General features: G+C 40.5%; 1 protein-coding gene across 1 annotated transcript in view; it reads left to right on the forward strand.

Annotated features, from left to right (window-relative positions):
* The window catches only part of ELP3 (elongator acetyltransferase complex subunit 3), an 88,335-nt gene that overhangs the window by 48,392 nt on the left and 23,151 nt on the right, over positions 1 to 16,792 (forward strand). Inside the window, exons 11-14 of the mRNA XM_045831099.1 lie at positions 5,822 to 5,912; positions 8,990 to 9,055; positions 10,644 to 10,871; positions 11,717 to 11,798. Coding sequence (XP_045687055.1) covers positions 5,822 to 5,912; positions 8,990 to 9,055; positions 10,644 to 10,871; positions 11,717 to 11,798 — 467 coding nt within the window. The remainder of the gene's footprint in view (positions 1 to 5,821; positions 5,913 to 8,989; positions 9,056 to 10,643; positions 10,872 to 11,716; positions 11,799 to 16,792) is intronic.

The raw sequence follows: 16,792 nt of genomic DNA on the forward strand, positions 1-16,792 counted from the left end.
GCTATTACTGAACTATTACTATGAATACCTGCATAAGAATTTATTCAAATTAATTATAATTTGCTTACTTTCTATGCACTTTTATTTCCATTTTCTTTGTATGTTACTGCATAAAAATGATTCAGATTTAGTTTATATTGACTTGCTTTTCGTTGTCAGTAATCACTGAAATTCCAGAGTAGACCTTTGCAGTGCTGAGGCTTGAGCTGCTGTTCACAAGTCCTAGTACAGTTCTCTTTAACAATGTGATTTTATACTTTTTTCCAGTAGTCTATAAAATGTTACTGATTATCCAGAACTTATATTTTCTTAATTTCCAGCTATATAGTACTATATCGATATGAACAAAGTAATATTTTCTCTGTAAAGCTACCTTAAAATCACTTTCAATATATGTATTAATAACAGTCTCACTTTATTTTTCCAAAAATTTCCTTGTAAAATTGGGATGCATCTTTACACAGAAATACATTTTATATATTGGCAGTTTTTGGTTAAAGACTTAGAATAATCTCCATAGTTATAATTTTAATGTAGATAGTAGTCTAGCATTTTAATTTGTCTTATTCAGTAAACTGTTCTCTAATGTTGGACATTAGTTGCTTCCATGTTTTTTTATTTTTTTAATTGTAATCTTCCTGGCCTCCACTACAGCTAAAATGCATGTATATAGAACTTTTACTTACGTCAGAGTTACTTGGCAGAACGGTGCAGCCCAACAGATGGTGGGAGATCTAAGCATCTCTGCTGCTGCTGCTGCTGCTGCTGTTGTTGTTTCTGGAACAAGGGGGTATAAATGAATGCTTTAATTTTTGCTAAGTGTATTGGTATGATTTTCCAAAAGGATAATACCAGGTTAGGGTAAATAAATAGTTACTGGTTTTACCACAACACTACAGATGATCATGTTTTTTATTTCATTTACCTAGAGGTGTTAATTTGTATTTCCCTAGTTACAACAAGGATTAACATTTTTTTTCCATGTAACTGATTATTTATGTTTCTTCTTACATCAGTTGTCTGTTTATACATAATTTTCCAGTCATGGAATTTGGATCAAAAAGGAGATGGCACTTTTTATTGAAATAGCTCCCAAAAAAAAGCTTCATAAATTTTCCCTTTCCCTTTCCCTTTTAGGGGCCTTTGAATTCTCTCCTCCTGCACAGATAAGAAGACAGGGGAGCCAAAAAGCCTTGTCCACGTTCACGTAGTACACTTAACACTTATAGCAGTTTGGTAGCTGTGCTCGGGCAAAGCAGCCTTGTGTGTACTCATCTGTGCAGGGGAAGCACAGGTGTTTAGAGACAGGACTGAGTGGCTGAGAAACCTTCTGTTGGAAGAAAAGAGAATCACAGGTTTTGACCCTGCGTCGTTTCTTCTCTCTTCAGTTTTAAACTTTTAAAGAGATTCTAAGAATCTCTTTAACCATTGGCGAAAGAGAAAGCTGCCTTATAAAGTGTTTCATCCAGGCAATTTTAATAATTATAGTTGATTTATTTCTGATTTTTACTGTAAATCATAGTAAATGGAAGTCACATATGTCTTTGTGTTCTGTGCCTTCAGAACATTTGGCTGTTTCATTTCTACCTATGACAGCTTCTGCCAGTTGTAGGCTGTATGTAAGTAGTGTTCATAAAATTTTAGAAACTGTTTTAGACAGGTTATCAACAGGGAGGAACTGAGGAAGGAAAGTAGAAGGGAAGATATTTCAAGTGAAAATAAAGTGTTTTATACTTTTTTCCTAAATACTGTTTTACTAATTGATTACTGATATTTTTAATTGGTTATGTCCCTTGCACCCTCTTTTTTTTTCCTTAACTAACTTACACTGTTAATTTTATGACCATTGAGTCAGTAACATCTTACTGGGTGTCGTTATGAAGCAGCACCCTAATAGACGGTTCTGCATTGCAGGCCTGAAGGGCGCGGTCTGTGAGATTCTGCCCAGACGCGCGACAGAGCCCCTTGAAACTGGGGCTGCCCACTGGCTATTTGGCAGCGGCCTCCTCGGTACGAGACTTAAATCACTGCAGAGCGTTAGAGAAGGAATGCCAGTGTGCCGCCAAAACCCGCTTCTGAAGTGTGAGAAGCTTCAGGCCAAAAAAGCGCTAGACATCACTTCGAAAGGCTTTTTTGATGAGCAAGATGCAAATATTAGCACCACTAAGACTGAAATATTACCTGTTGAGCCCTGGCCAGGCAGCGCAGTTGATGAGAGTGTCCTCTGGATGCACCAGGTTTGTGGGTTTGATCTTTGGTCAGGGCACGTACCAGAATCAGCCACGAATGCATAAATACGTGGGGCAACAAATTGATATTTCTCTCTCTCAAATCAGTAAATAAAACTTTAAAAAAATATACTACCTGTTGAAATAGATAAGTGAATATTATCAAATGTAATTTTTCTTCAAGAAAGTGCAACTAGATTGAAGCAAATTGAGAAACCTAAAAATAACTTCAGTTGCTACCGAGATGGATGGAGCAAGTTCATATGGCCAGTAATCTCACGTGGGTTTTGAAGTTCTAGAAGACTGTAACGTTGCCTTTTTATCCAGATTGCTTAATACATACTGCTTTCCCATAGATGTTCTGCATACATAGAATTATCTTCCTTTATTTTCAGTGACAAAGGCTTTATTGCTGAAAGTGGAGACTGCCACATTCCTATTCTTTAATGAGGAGAAACTCCCATCTGGTGCACTCCAGGCATGTCGCTGCCACAGGCCCTTAGAGCTGTGTTGCATTTTTGTAGTTCATAAATTTAAAGACACGAACTTTCGACATCATTTTAAAGCCCTGTTTTATCAGATACTCAGTGACTTGTGCTTTGGAATCATAGAGCCCCTTCAAGGACACGCGACCCTCGTGGTTTCGTAGGGACTTATACGTGGCTTGACGCTCTGCTCTCTCTCTCGAGATTACTCATCATTTTTTAACGTGAGGCCTTCTGTTCTCATTTTGCACTGGGCCCCCAAGTTACTAGTGGGCCCTGCTGGTAATTCTTCCTGTCCACTTAATGCTTAACAACCCTATATGATAAAACCTACTCCTTAGAGTGTTTACTTTCATTGCAAATTTTAGTGTCTTTTCAAAGTACTGGCCCATCGTTGGCAGCATTTGTAGAGCCCTCACCTGTGGAGCAGTACCACAGAGGTGTTGACAGCGGCGTCCCTGTCATCTGAAGAAGTGGAGAGTAAGGGAAGGGATTGTAGAGGTGGCAGCCAGAATGCTTGGGAGAGTGCTTACCGTGAACAAATAAGTTATCTGATTTAGCAAGTAAGTAAATATGCTGAAGATAAGAGAGCCAGATTTCTCACTGTCAGTCCCTCTCTCAAGGGATTTATAAACACCGAATGATGGAAAGCTGGAAAGAATACTTAGGCACTGGATTAGAATTGTAATTTTCAGCATGAACTCATGGGCATTTTAATTTATATATGGAAATAGTTATAGGTATCTGTTTTCCTGTATCTGTCGTGTAATTAATACTAGAATGGTTGCCATCGACTTTTATCATGGCATCCACAAGCACGGTTTGTGTGCATGTATATAAACGTGTATACGTACATTCCTTAGTGGTGTGCACTGAGAGTGTCTAGAGAGAGTGTCACCTCAGCCGTTGTGAGCACAGCGAGTGCCCAGATCTTGATGTCTAAATACCACTCTTCACTGAAAGGAGTCAGGGCTGCCTGGAAAAATGACCAGTGCCAGGGCCAGTGCAGCTAAACATACAAGATAAACTTGGAAAATCTTATTTCCAAAAAGTAAGGAACTATTCAAAGAATGATGGGAACATGTTGCAAGAATTCAGAAGCCAGCCTGAATTCATGCCCACCGGCCAAATCTAATTTAAGCAAAAAAATAATGTGTTAATATCGGATTACAGCTCACTGAATAAAACAGGAATCCATGAGTTCATAAATAAATGAATGAACAGGGAAAGGGGAAGGCTCTTCCTTACAATACAGGCTCACTGAATAAATGCAGCTGTGATGGTAGAAACAGATAGGACCATTGGGCACCATTGCAGGGAGGGCGACACCGACAGGAGTCACCGGTGCGTGCCAGACGGGCCCTTGCAGGGCTGATGAGGGAGGGGCAGGACATGGTGGGATACTGTGTGTGTGTGTGTGTTTCCACTCTCATGCTGTAAACGGTGTCCTCTCTGCGGCCTATTTGATAACACCTTTTTTAACGTTTTGTGCTGTTAAAAACAGCACCCAGGCGTAGGGCTGGGGCGCTCTCTCTCGTGTTCCTAAGCACAAGAAGGCTGCGATGTGCCGCATGAAGAAAATACAGGGTCAAATAAGTTTCACTGGGGCGTGAATCATAGTGCTGCTGGCCCCAAGTGCAGTATAATGAATCAGTGTTAAATAAAGTGCCTTTAAACGGAAACACAAATAGAACAAGCTTGTGTACTGGTCAGTTAAGGAAAATGTGACTCGAGGCTTGTAGGAACCTCACCCTGCGTCTTCCCCAGGATCGGTGCTTCAGTGTTTGCTAGCTCAGGGTTTGTGGCGCCTTCAACGCAACACAGCTGCCAGGAGTACCAAGAGGTGAATGTGTCTGTCATGTATGGTACTGACGGTGATTGCCATTGGTTTTATTTGTTTCATATCATGTATAAAATGTTTTTACATTTTACTTTGTGAAAGTACATGCACATATTTGTGAGTTATTTATAAGATATTTTACAGTAAAAAAAGGCATTTGGAAGACTTTAACTTTGGCTCTGTTATTCTTGCTCTGAATTCCCTGGTGAGTTGTCTTAGAGAATTTTGACTTATCATTGCTTTATAGTGTCTTTATGGAAATTACTGACTTCCAGAGCCAAATAGACTTATTGTGTCCAGTTTTTAATGCTAATTAATTGGCTTTTGATACTTTCTAGTGAGTGAGAAATATCTTATTAGGGTTAATGGATGAAGTAGCTAATTGTGTTTACTTAACATTTGAAGGGGTAAGGAAAAAGAGAAGGAAAAGACTCAAGTTGATTCAAAAGCAGAAATGAGAAGAAAAGATAATTGTGTATTCTGCACCTTTCTTCTAATCAACCAGATATTGGAACAAATGGGGGCCTTGTCTTTGACTAGAAAGCAGGGGGCGCTGAGCATATTCTTCAGGTTTTTGAAAACTGCTTTCTCTTCAGATACTGATTTTTGTCTAGAAGAGGGTGTAAAATGGAATTCATAACGTCAACTTCTGATTGAAGGCTCCTTAATGTCTGGCCCTTGACACTATATTAATTCTGGGAGATAAATTCTGTCTCCTTGTATCTGTAGGCAAGCTGTCATTCTTCTGATGCAGACTTGCTTCTAATTTAGGTTTTTGGGAAATAGGAAAAAAAAATTATTCTTTGAGACCAGTTGTTGCGTAAGCCAGGCTTTTGGTTACTTGTCATTCAGCAGCTGTAAACAAAATGGATTTTGCTTAAAAAAAGAAAAAATAGTTACATTTTTGTTGTTTTGTTTAGTACAAATGTCTCTTCTGTCAAAAATTGTTACTGATGGTTATTGTATAGTTGTTTTCACTTTGTAATATCATGAAGTGATTTCCATCAGGTGCTTCTCACGAAAGCCCTGAGCAGTGGGTGAAAACCATAATCTCATCGGTGGGAACACTGGGGGGCAGGGAGGCTCTGAACCTCGCCTCCGGGGAAGAACACTCAGCCTCTGCTTTTCTGATCTGCGTGGTAGGGTTTTTTTCTTTTTCGGTTTCTGTTTTTGTTTGCTTTTTTTTTTTTCTTTTTAAAACATTCCTACCCTACTGCTATAGAGAGTGATTTATATTTTGCAACCACTGATCTTTTTTTCTCCTGCAGAGATATCCCAATGCCCTTAGTCAGCTCAGGAGTCGAGCATGGTAACTTGAGAGAGCTGGCATTCGCAAGAATGAAAGACCTGGGAATACAGGTAAGAGTCTGGCTGTAAGTGTTGAGATCAGAGGACTCTGAAACACAAAAAGCTGCGATGTTTTCACACTTACAAACATATGAGTTTGGTCCAAAAGCTTTCACACGTTGAAGGCATCCTTCCTGTATGACATTTTGGAGTTGAAGCTGGTGGTTGCGAAGGCTGCGTCTTATCCCTTACACCCCTTCTGTTCTCTTCTGAAAGAGTTGTTGATGTAATGGGGTGTTTTTACCTACTCAGATTGCCAACTATGTGCTCAACTCCCTTTTTAAAAAACATTTTTCTTTTAAAGTATTGAGTGTTCAATTCTTGACTGATGGTTATAGAAGAATATGAGAATACAGCATTTAAAGAAAAAAGGATTAACATGCATGAAGTAATTACCAGACAGTGCGATTGCCACAACATCAGTCCCCCTCACCCTCATGTCTGTTCACTCAGTTATTTATTTCACAGGTATTTACTGAGTACGTCCTTTCTGCTGCCCCTGGAAGCACAAAGAGCCCGGGGGTCTGCAATTTAAATCTTTGTAGATGATTTTTTTTAAATCTTTACCCAAGGACTTGTTTATTGCTTTTAAAGAGAGAGGAATGGGGGGAGTGGGGGTGAGAGAGGAGAACATCGGTCCGTTGCCTCCCATCTGGGCCTCTGTTGGGGATCAAACCCGCAACCTAGGCATGTGCCCTGACCAGGAATGGAACCTGCAACCTAACCAACTGAGCCACCTGGCCAGGGCTCTCCAGATGATTCTTAAATCTCCACAGGGTTTCAGACTCGGTGCCCTAGAAACGACTTACAGCTGCTGAAGAGAGAAGGCCAGGAGTGGTGTCAGACTGAGCATTGATTCCTGGGCTCTGCCTTCCAGGATTCTGATTCCTGAGGTCTAGAATGGAGCTGTGGGGTGTTCACATGCATAATATGAGGTGGGGCCCAGACAAAAACAGAATTATCTTCTGGAGGGCGGGCCCACCGTAGTACAGGCTTCCCCTCTAGGTGAGTGTTCTAGCATCCCATCCATACCAGTGTACTGGCGGGTGGTGCTGTGAGAGGCTGTGTTCAGCCTCAGTGCATGGTTTTTGTTTTGGGGTTGGTTTTTTCTTTTGGTTTTTTTTTTTTTGAAGACTTTTTCGACGCAGTTGCCCATTTCATGATGGGTGACTTACGAGTGCACCTGCCCATAGTGTGCTGAGTATTCAGCAGTTTTTGGCCACAAACGGCATGACCCCCATGACCCTCCCTATTCACCCAGTCTGTCCCTGAGTGGCCATTTTTGTTTTCCCGGATGAAAAAAAGTCCTCAAAGGGAAACATTTTGCTGATGTGGAAGAGGTGAAACAAAATGTCAGAAGCACTAAAAGGGCATCAAAATCAATGAGTTCAAAAACTGTTTTGAGCAGTGGGAAAAATGTCTTGATAGGTGTATTGCATCAAATGGAGAGTACTTCGAAGGTGACAGTTCAAATGTAAGAATACACAATTTTTTATAAATAAATTCTGGGGTTTATTTTTTTTTAGACTGCACTTGGAAATTGTTTTGAGAATTGTATATCATGTTTGAAGACTTACCAAAGAAATTTTATTCTCTTACCCAAATTATTATGGAGAAAAACTTTCATAAAATTGTCCACAGGAGAGCTTGTGAACATTATTGGATTATTCTCCCCCATTCTCCCCCCCCCCCAAAAAAAATTAAACAATTTTAAGTTCCAGAGAAACAGCTCATGGTGTTTATGGTAATTAACAGCACCAAGCAGGATGCTGTGCCTGCTCTGACCATCCCCTCTGAGAATGCCACCGCAGAGTGGCTGAGCTGGCCCGGTTGTCCTGATAACCATGTCATCCCACTGTTGTCGTTAACCCTGCACCCTCGTAAACCTCGAGAGCCTCTCAGTAAACTGTGATTAAGAGCATGTAAATGTAGTATGTTCACATGCATGTTACTGTATAGAACTACTGTTTTTAATAAAAGACAAGGTGTAAATATAATAGATGTGCAGTTACAGAGACTTGTGATCCTTGTGTGCTGTAAATTTTTGTTGAGTTCATGAAATCCGCATCAGTGAAGCATTATTGCCTTGGACTGCTTCCTGCGGCATGGAAATAGCTTTGTTTTTATAGAACTGAATAATGAGCTCTTAATATTTCTTGTGGAATTATGTTTATATATGGCAGTCCTTCTTAAATACACTGTTGGTAGTTTCGCTTGCATGTCATGACATCATCACATTTCCTAGGATGATCTTTTCCTACCAGTAGAATATGTTAGAATCTGGAAAATAGTTTTTATAATTTATTCTGTAGGGAAAATTGACCATAGGACACACGGTTGAACACTAGAAGGACTTTGTAAGTGTAAATGTCAGGCTGCATAGCATGTGGAATGGAAGTGAGAGTGGCATCACACGTGCTTGGCCGTGCAGACCAGCCCCTGCATGCACATCACCTGCAAGCGGGTGGCTCTGTGCCTCCCAAGGACACTCAAGGAGCCGTTTGTGACTGTGCCCCAGGTCATATGATAAATGGGTCTGGGCCTCTTTCCCTTTCTTCTTCCTTTCCTTCTCCCTCCCTGCCTCCCATCCTTTTTTCCACAGTGCCTGTCTTTGCAACACAAAACAAAACAAAAAAACAGCAGTCTTTAGCTAAAGACTGTTTTTGATATTTTTAAAGTGATACAACTATGATAATGCAGTTAAAAATATATGGCAGGTAAAAATATTAACTGTCATAAAGTGGTGAGAGTTTTTAAAAATCAGGAATACAGTTACATTCCCTGGTTAAAACTATTATCATGTTTTAGGATGTATGTTCTTTACTTCCAATATTATATATAGATCTTTGAATTCTAAATTTAATTTAAAAGCATACTATATACTAACTTCATACATTTTTCATTTCATGTTTCCAGTCCTCAGATTTATTAAAGATGGCTTCATTTTTAAATGCAGTTCTTTTTCTCAATGTAAATTATGTCCAAACTTAATTTTGAGCCCAGGGTTTGGTGGAGAGGTTTCAGTAAAAATGAAATTAGTTACTGGTTTTGTAATTAATTGCTTCCTTTTTTTTTTTTTTTTTTGCCAGTGTCGAGATGTAAGAACCAGAGAGGTTGGAATTCAAGAAATTCATCACAAAGTACGGCCATACCAGGTTAGTTTCTTCGTTTCATTGAGAGATTAGGTCCTGTTCATCAATCTTTTGTCAAGCCTGGATCCACACCTTCTTACCAGTGGGTCTAAGCCCTAGAAGTTAATGAGTAAAACTAAGAGCACAGAGTAATTGTGAATCAGATACAGATGTCAAGGCAGGAACGCCAAGTGTGAGGGGGGCTGAATTTCTAGAAGAGCCAGGTTAGGAAAACCCAAGTCTGAACTTCATTCCAGATCAGCACTGTTCAGTAGAACTTTCTGCAGTGTTGTAAATGTTCTGTAATCTGTGCCCTCCAACATGGTATCAGCCACCAGTCACATGTGACTTTTAAGCAGGTGAAAGGTTGCGAGTACAACTGAGGAACTGAGTTTTAAATATTATTTAATTTGAATTTGAATGTAATAACCACATTGTGACTAGTGGCCACATTCAGGTGAAGCTGGATGTGATCTGCTTATCTGATTGTGTGCCCATCGGCAGTAATCAGGCAGCTGGGTCAGCCCTTATCAGCAGACAGGGGCTCCACAAAACCTAAGCCTGATGCCTGAAAGCATTTATTGTCTGTGATGGATCACCCTCTCTCCTGCGTGTCTGCAGTGTCCGGCTGTGTGTGCAGTTTTCTGGGGGATTTAGCTCTTGTGGAACCCTGTTTGGAAAGGCTAGGATTGTTGAGATCTGCATTGATATTTCTGGTGTTGGAACGAGTTATTTCATTGTCATTTCCCTCAGTTAATCATTTTGCCAAATTCTTGTGCAGTCCTGTTATTTAGCAAACAAAAAAGAAGGAAGATACTATTAGTCTGAATTGTTCACCTCACTATGGATACAATCTGGCCATTTTCAGAATGTATCAGTGTGACCATTCTCACATATGTAGGTTTGGCTTTTCTCTCTATGCATATGGTTACATACTGCTTATATTTATGCAAAATGTAAGGGCCACTTAACAATGAGCTGAAGAATCAAAAGCCTAAGTAGATTGCTACTACAAAAACCTTCCCCAAAAACCACTCTCCAGTAATTGGGTTTTCTTTAATGTTTTAATCTCATAACTAGACATATTTTAAAGGCATCGTGGGATGCCATCAAGGAACAAGCAAGTGACTTTGGACACATGTTCTCACACACACACACACACACACACACACACACACACACACACACACAAGTGGGTTTTTAGTGGGGCAGGTAAGGACTAGAAAATGAAACTGTTGAGTGCCTGACAGTTCTGGGGCTCAGGGGTTCTCCCCAGAGCTGCGCATCTTACGGATGTGTAATTTTACCTTAGAGACTCTTCATGGAGATTTAACTGCATGGAAACTTTACTAGCCAGATCTTTGTAAGATTCTCAAGGTTAATGAAGTTCAAATACTTACGAAACTGTAAAATTGCTGTTCTTTTATACAAGGCATGAACTCTTATTAACATTAGACAGAAAGAAACATAAGGCATGATTATTCATTCTTTATTCCTAATTGTGAATATTAGCCTAAATAAATACATATAATTATAAAAATAAACTTGGTTCTCTAATTTTTTTAAAAAATGTGTTTTGGTATTTTTATTTTCATTTTTTCTTATTACATAGGTTGAACTGGTAAGGAGAGACTATGTTGCAAATGGTGGCTGGGAAACATTCTTATCATATGAAGACCCAGATCAAGATATTTTGATTGGCCTTCTACGATTACGAAAGTGTTCAGAGGAGACCTTCCGTTTCGAATTGGTTGGTGGTGTCTCCATAGTCCGAGAACTGCATGTGTATGGAAGTGTAGTCCCTGTGAGCAGTCGTGACCCCACTAAATTTCAACATCAGGTATCCTGTATTTCATTTCTATTTGACTCTAGTTAAGAAATTGCCCAGAGGAGGGAAAGACAAATGGAATGGGGGTTGGAAGGGAGCGGAGGAAGAGACAGGAAAAGAAGAAAGGGCAAAGGGAAGTACAGAAACAGAGGAACCAGTGTTGTAGTGGTTCAGAGATATCTCTCCAAATTACACACTTTTGGGTGTGATGGGGAGGAGGAAGAGGCAAATTGAGACTCAGTCAAGTGAAATATAATGTTAGATTGAACCATATGACATTGTTGTTTTTGAACATTAGAAATAGTCTGATACCGGCAGTTTCTACTGATTTACTATTACAGACTCAAAGAAGATGATAATGTGAAAGCACTTACGAAATATTAAACCACTTCATAAATGCAGGCTGTATGGTGTGTAGTGGAACATTATTCCACTTTTCCCCAACAACCTACAGAAATAAATAACTCACTTTCTTTAAATTTTAGAAAAAACTAGTGGTGGATATAGCATAGACCCCAAAATTGATGAATTAAGACTATTGCCTGGAGACTGCCTAGAACTTTTTTAAAAACAGGCAGAAGTTACGAGGCAGTACCCCTTGTCTTGGGTAGATTTCATCATCCACAAAATAACCTTTTGTCTTTTGTTACAGAATTTTTTTTTCCTTTTGTTACTAGGCTGTGATAGTGTCCTTTTGGTGTAATTGAATGGTTTCTGTTTCCTTACTCCCATAATGTTTTTTTTGCCACTCTTAACAGATTTTAGCAAGTGCTAAATATTAGCCCTCTTGTTTTACGATCCCCCTTAGTGACTTCTTTTCTCCTTAAATCTGTGACGCTCTTTATTGCTCCTTACAGGGATTTGGCATGCTGCTGATGGAGGAAGCAGAAAGAATAGCTAGAGAAGAACATGGATCTGGGAAAATAGCTGTTATATCAGGTAAGTGGGGGAGGGCAAAGTTCAAGATTCATTCACATTTTTAACTTGGTGGCACAATTAAAACTACCTCAGGCCTCTTGTGCCTGTTCATGTTAAAAATCGGTCAGAACTGAGTCGTGAAAGACCTGCGCTCAAACACACAGAAGCTCCCTCGGAGCGGTTTGGTGGGATGGAGCTTTTGGGAGCCCTCCCGTCTCTGAGCAGCAGGACCAGTGGTCCGTGTCCTGGCTTCCTCGCCATCCGTTGTACTGGTCGTTGTGCTCATCTCCTCTCGTGTGCTTTGTGCCCGGAGACTTTGGGAAAATACGAGTTTGAAGGTATGGAGCCGAGAAAAATGTAAACCAATGTGGAGATTGTCAATATTGTTCAGAAAATTAAAATAGAATCTCAGTTGCCAGTACAAGATGTTTAAAGGCAGGGCTTCTTGATCCATAACTGTTGTTTACAGTGACTTCGCTCTTGGGGAACAGCTTTTCCCTGTTTGGAAGCTTCCCCACGCCTTATCTAGGGCATCAGATAATTGGGGAAACAGGCATGAAGAGGAGGCTCTAGGTCAGCGGAACCAAGAAATGACGTATGCACCCTTTCGGTCCTGCTCCTCAGTAGCGTGTCCTTACCGAAATTGCTGTCCCCAGTAAGAAGCTAACGTGGCGAAAACCATGATCAAAATTTAGGTTATTTTTTCTGCACTGTTTGTTTTCTCTCATTAGACTATTCCATTCTTAAAGACAGATTGTTTTCTTCAAAGAAAATAATCTTTTCTCTGAAAATGAAAGTTGAAATGAGATTTTTTTTAAAAAATCAGTAAGTTGTTGCCCATCAATAAATCAGTATCCTTGCCTAGCTTTTAATGATTATAATTACGCAGATGTAATGACCCAAGCTCACTTCATCGTTTAGTCTGGCCATGGTTTTTGGCGTTATCCAGACAGATTAATAGAGCATTTCTTAACAGGGCTAGCTTTATAATTGTTTTCTGTTATCTTTAATCCCGCTAAAGAAGAGGGAACTAAGTGGGGTTCGCCTGATTGTTACTAATACATGTGATGATAAATGTTTACCTCTCCACTGTTCAGTCTGTGGTTGACCAGAAGGCAGCCTATCCTGGTGGTGCCAGGAAAAGCCAGACTGACCCAGAACTCATTCTCGGCATGCATCTGAGAAGGGTTATGGTCACCTGAAATTTCAGTAGCCTTTTGCCAGAGCACTGCAGTGTCCCAGCACAGAACTCCAGCTTCAGTGCACTTGTGAATCATGTGGAGGTTTTGCTAAGATTCAGATTTTGACTCATTAGGTCTGGCCTGGGGCCCAAGAGCCAACATTTCTAACCAGCTCCCAATGTTACCTGTGCCAGTTACCTTCGGCCCTGACTGAGCAGCAGGGTTCGGTATTCTCCTACAAGTGTAATGTCTCTTCCAAACTGTTAAGGTGAGGATACTCTCTGTGACCCTGGCCCGGCCTGCACTCTCAAAGTCTGAAGTGCAGTCACATGTTTTCTGGCATCTGTGGGGGACCTAATCAGTCTTAAAGCTGAGGGCATCGGTGTTCTGTCACTTCTCCACTTACTTCATTTGGCTTCTTGGTGTCTCTTCTTTTTAGAAATCACACGTGCAGAGAGGGCCCCTGGCTTGCCTGAGCGCACATTCAGTTGCCCACAAGAGCCTCAGTTTCTGCTTTTTATGAGCAGGAAATGGAAATCAGCATCTGTACTCTTTCTAGCTTTTTATTATCATCTAAATAATAGTGTAATTTCAGGTCCTCTGCTTGTAGAATTTTTAAAATAACAAGAAGAGACTTGCTAAAAATAACAGGGAAGAGCCTCTGTCCTTATCAGCTCCCACAGTAAGACTGCTAGGTGTCTGCAGGGTGTCTGTTTGGGGCAACGGCTTCTGGAGGAGCGGCCCTGGGAGAGCTAAACGACCTCTGGGGGGAAGGAAGCGTTGCTCCTGTCGCTGCGGTTGTCAGCCCACATGGCTTTCTTTCGGGAAAACCACACGGGGCCTTGACTTTCTGTTTGACTCCAGACCTGGTCACCCTTCAAATGAAGAAGCTAGACCTTTTGTTCCGTGTATGGTGCATTTTGTTTCTGTAATTTAGTAATACATTACTGCTCTGTTTATATTTGAGTCAGACACCTGAAATGTCCATTATTCAGAACTTCAAGGAACACAGATTTAAGGTGTTTATTTTTATAACTTACTTGGTTTTTAAGTATATTTTATTATGGTGTTACAGTTGTCCTATTCTTTTTTTCTCTGCCTGGTACCCCCATTCCTTCCAGCATTCCCCCCGTTAGTTCATGTCCATGGTCGTACATATAAGTTCTTGGGCTTCTACATCTCCTATACTATTCTTAACCTCCCCCTGTCTATTTTGTACCTACTACTTATGCTGCTTAATCTCTACACCTTTTCCCCTTTCTCCCCCCTGCCCACTGATAATACTCCATGTGATCTCTATTTCTGTGATTCTGTTCCTATTCTAATGGTTCACTTAGTTTGTTTTTGTTTCTTTTAGGTTCAGTTGTTGATAGTTGTGAGTTTGTTGTCATTTTACTGTTCATAGTTTTGATCTTTTTTTTTAGATAAGTTCATTTAACATTTCATATAATAAGGGCTTGGTGAAAATGAACTCCTTTAACTTGACTTTATCTGGGAAGCGCATTATCTGCCCTTCCACTCTAAATGAAAGCTTTGCTGGATAGAGGAATCTTGGATGTAGGTCCTTGCCATTCATGACTTGGAATACTTCTTTCCAGCCTCTTCTTGCCTGCAGGGTTTCTTTTGAAAAATCAGCTGATAGTCTTGTGGGAACTCCTGTGTAGGTAACTCTCTTCTTTTGCTGCTTTTAAGATTTTCTCCTTATCTTTAATTTTGGGTAATGTAATTATAATGTGTCTCTTTGGGTCCAACTTCTTTGGGATTCTCTGAGCTTCCTGGACTTGTATGTCTATTTCCTTCACCAGTTTGGGGAAATTTTCTTTCATTATTTTTTCATATAAGCTTTCAATTTCTTGCTCTTCCTCTTCTCCTTCTGGCACCCTTATGATTTGGATGTTGGAACATTTAAAGTTGTCCCAGACGTTCCTAAGCCTCTCTTCATTATTTTGAATTCTTGTTTTTTTATTCTGTTCTGGTTGAATGTTTATTTCTTCCTTCTATTCCAAATCATTGATTGGAGTCCCGGTTTCCTTCCTTTCACTGTTGGTTCCCCATATATTTTTCTTTATTTCACTTTGTAAAGCCTTCACTTCTTCCTTTATTTTGCGTCCATACTTAATCATTTCTGTGAGCATCCTGATGACCAGTGTTCTGAACTCTGCATCTGATAGGTTGGCTATCTCCTTATCACTAAGTTCTTTTTGTGGAGTTTTGATCTGTTCTTTCATTTGGGCCATATGCCTTTATCTTGGCACACCTGCTCTGTAAGGGGCAGGACCTTAGGTATTTGCCAGGGCAGGACAACCCACATCTCTGTATTTTGGTGCTATAGGTAGGGGAGGGGTCAGACAGGGGACACTGCCGCTTGCTCAGCTCTCGCCCTCCTTTCCAGAGACTGGCAGTTTCTCCCATCACTGCAACCCCCACAGATTTCTCAGCCAGAGGTTCTGAGGCCTTACTTTGCCCACGCTGGAACCCTCAGTTGCACGGTGTCTCATTCCCCAGTTGTTCCTCCCAGTTTATCTGCATGCAAATGTTTGACCAGTGAGTCCACCAGCTGCCACCTTGCTGTGCATCCTCTCTGCCCTGGCTACCCATCTCCACCCCTCCAACTAGTCTGCATGAATATTTCTTCTTTATCTCATTGGTTGTCAGACTTCTGTACAGTTCAGTTTTCGGGCAGTTCTGGTTGTTTTTTGTTTTTGAATTGGTTGTTGTCCTTCTTTTGGTTGTACGGGGAGGCAAAGCATATCTACCTATGCCTCCATCTTGGCCAGAACTCCCTATTTTTATAACATGTTTTGTATATTTTTTTATCCTTCCATGTTTGTTCATTTTTACTCTGGTGTGTGTGTGTTTTTTACAGTTTGCTTTCTATTTTATTTTGTATTGGTTCCAAGTATACAGCTTAGTGGTTAGACAAGCATAGACTTTACATAGTGTGTTATGTACACTGGTGTGTGTGTGTGTGTGTATGTTTAAACTGGTTTTTGTAAAGAGTGGAACAGCCGCTCTGCATCGGTTGATCCTTAGCACGCACGTCTCTGTGGTAGTGCCGGTGTTCGGGTGCTGCGCTCGCTCGCAGTACCTCCTGAGCAGCTGTGGGGTGTAAGAAGGGACGCAGGCCCGGATTCCATTTCTGCATTGACCGCAACTCTTGTGACCTTGGATAATTCACTTGACCTTCATGGACCTTTATTTTCTTAACTAAAAAGTGGCTTACGTCATATTTTACAGTCCTAACAGCCTTGAATTCTGCCCCTTAGTGTCTTAATTTCTTTAAGCTCTCCACGTGACCAACTGTTCTATTGATTGCCTTTTAAGTACTTTCTTTTCTGACATCCTTTTAGGGCAGCCTTTAATTTCATCGGCTGACCTTAGTCTCATTGTGGGCTGGGTGTTTGATGATAAAAACGAAGATTAAGGAGCTTAATCCTATTTTAACTTCAGTCACAACTGCTGGTCCTTTGTGACCCAAATGTCCCACTTTTAAAAAATTTTTTTTATTTTTGACCTTGTCATCTATTTGTAAATTCAACTTTGTTCTGATCTGTAGGCCTTCATAAAACTGGTCATGCACAGTGGTGGCCTAGATATTCTGTCCCAGCATAACTAGTAGCTTGAGTAAGGGAGGGACAGATACCTTCTCTTTCTGGCTGCTGTGACTGTGAGGATGCATTCATGTAGAGTTCATTTTCAGTTACATTCTGATGCATTCACGTAACACTTGTTTTTCAATTACATTCTGATGCATTGTGACCTCCCTTCGTTTTGCTAGCAGATTTTCTCTGATACTTGGATTTGTAATCTTTGCTTCTGCCTCTAGACAATATT

Source organism: Phyllostomus hastatus, unplaced genomic scaffold, assembly GCF_019186645.2.
Source record: "Phyllostomus hastatus isolate PE091 unplaced genomic scaffold, TTU_PhHast_1.1 phas_contig_159, whole genome shotgun sequence".
In the NCBI taxonomy this organism is placed as follows: Eukaryota; Metazoa; Chordata; class Mammalia; order Chiroptera; family Phyllostomidae; genus Phyllostomus; species Phyllostomus hastatus.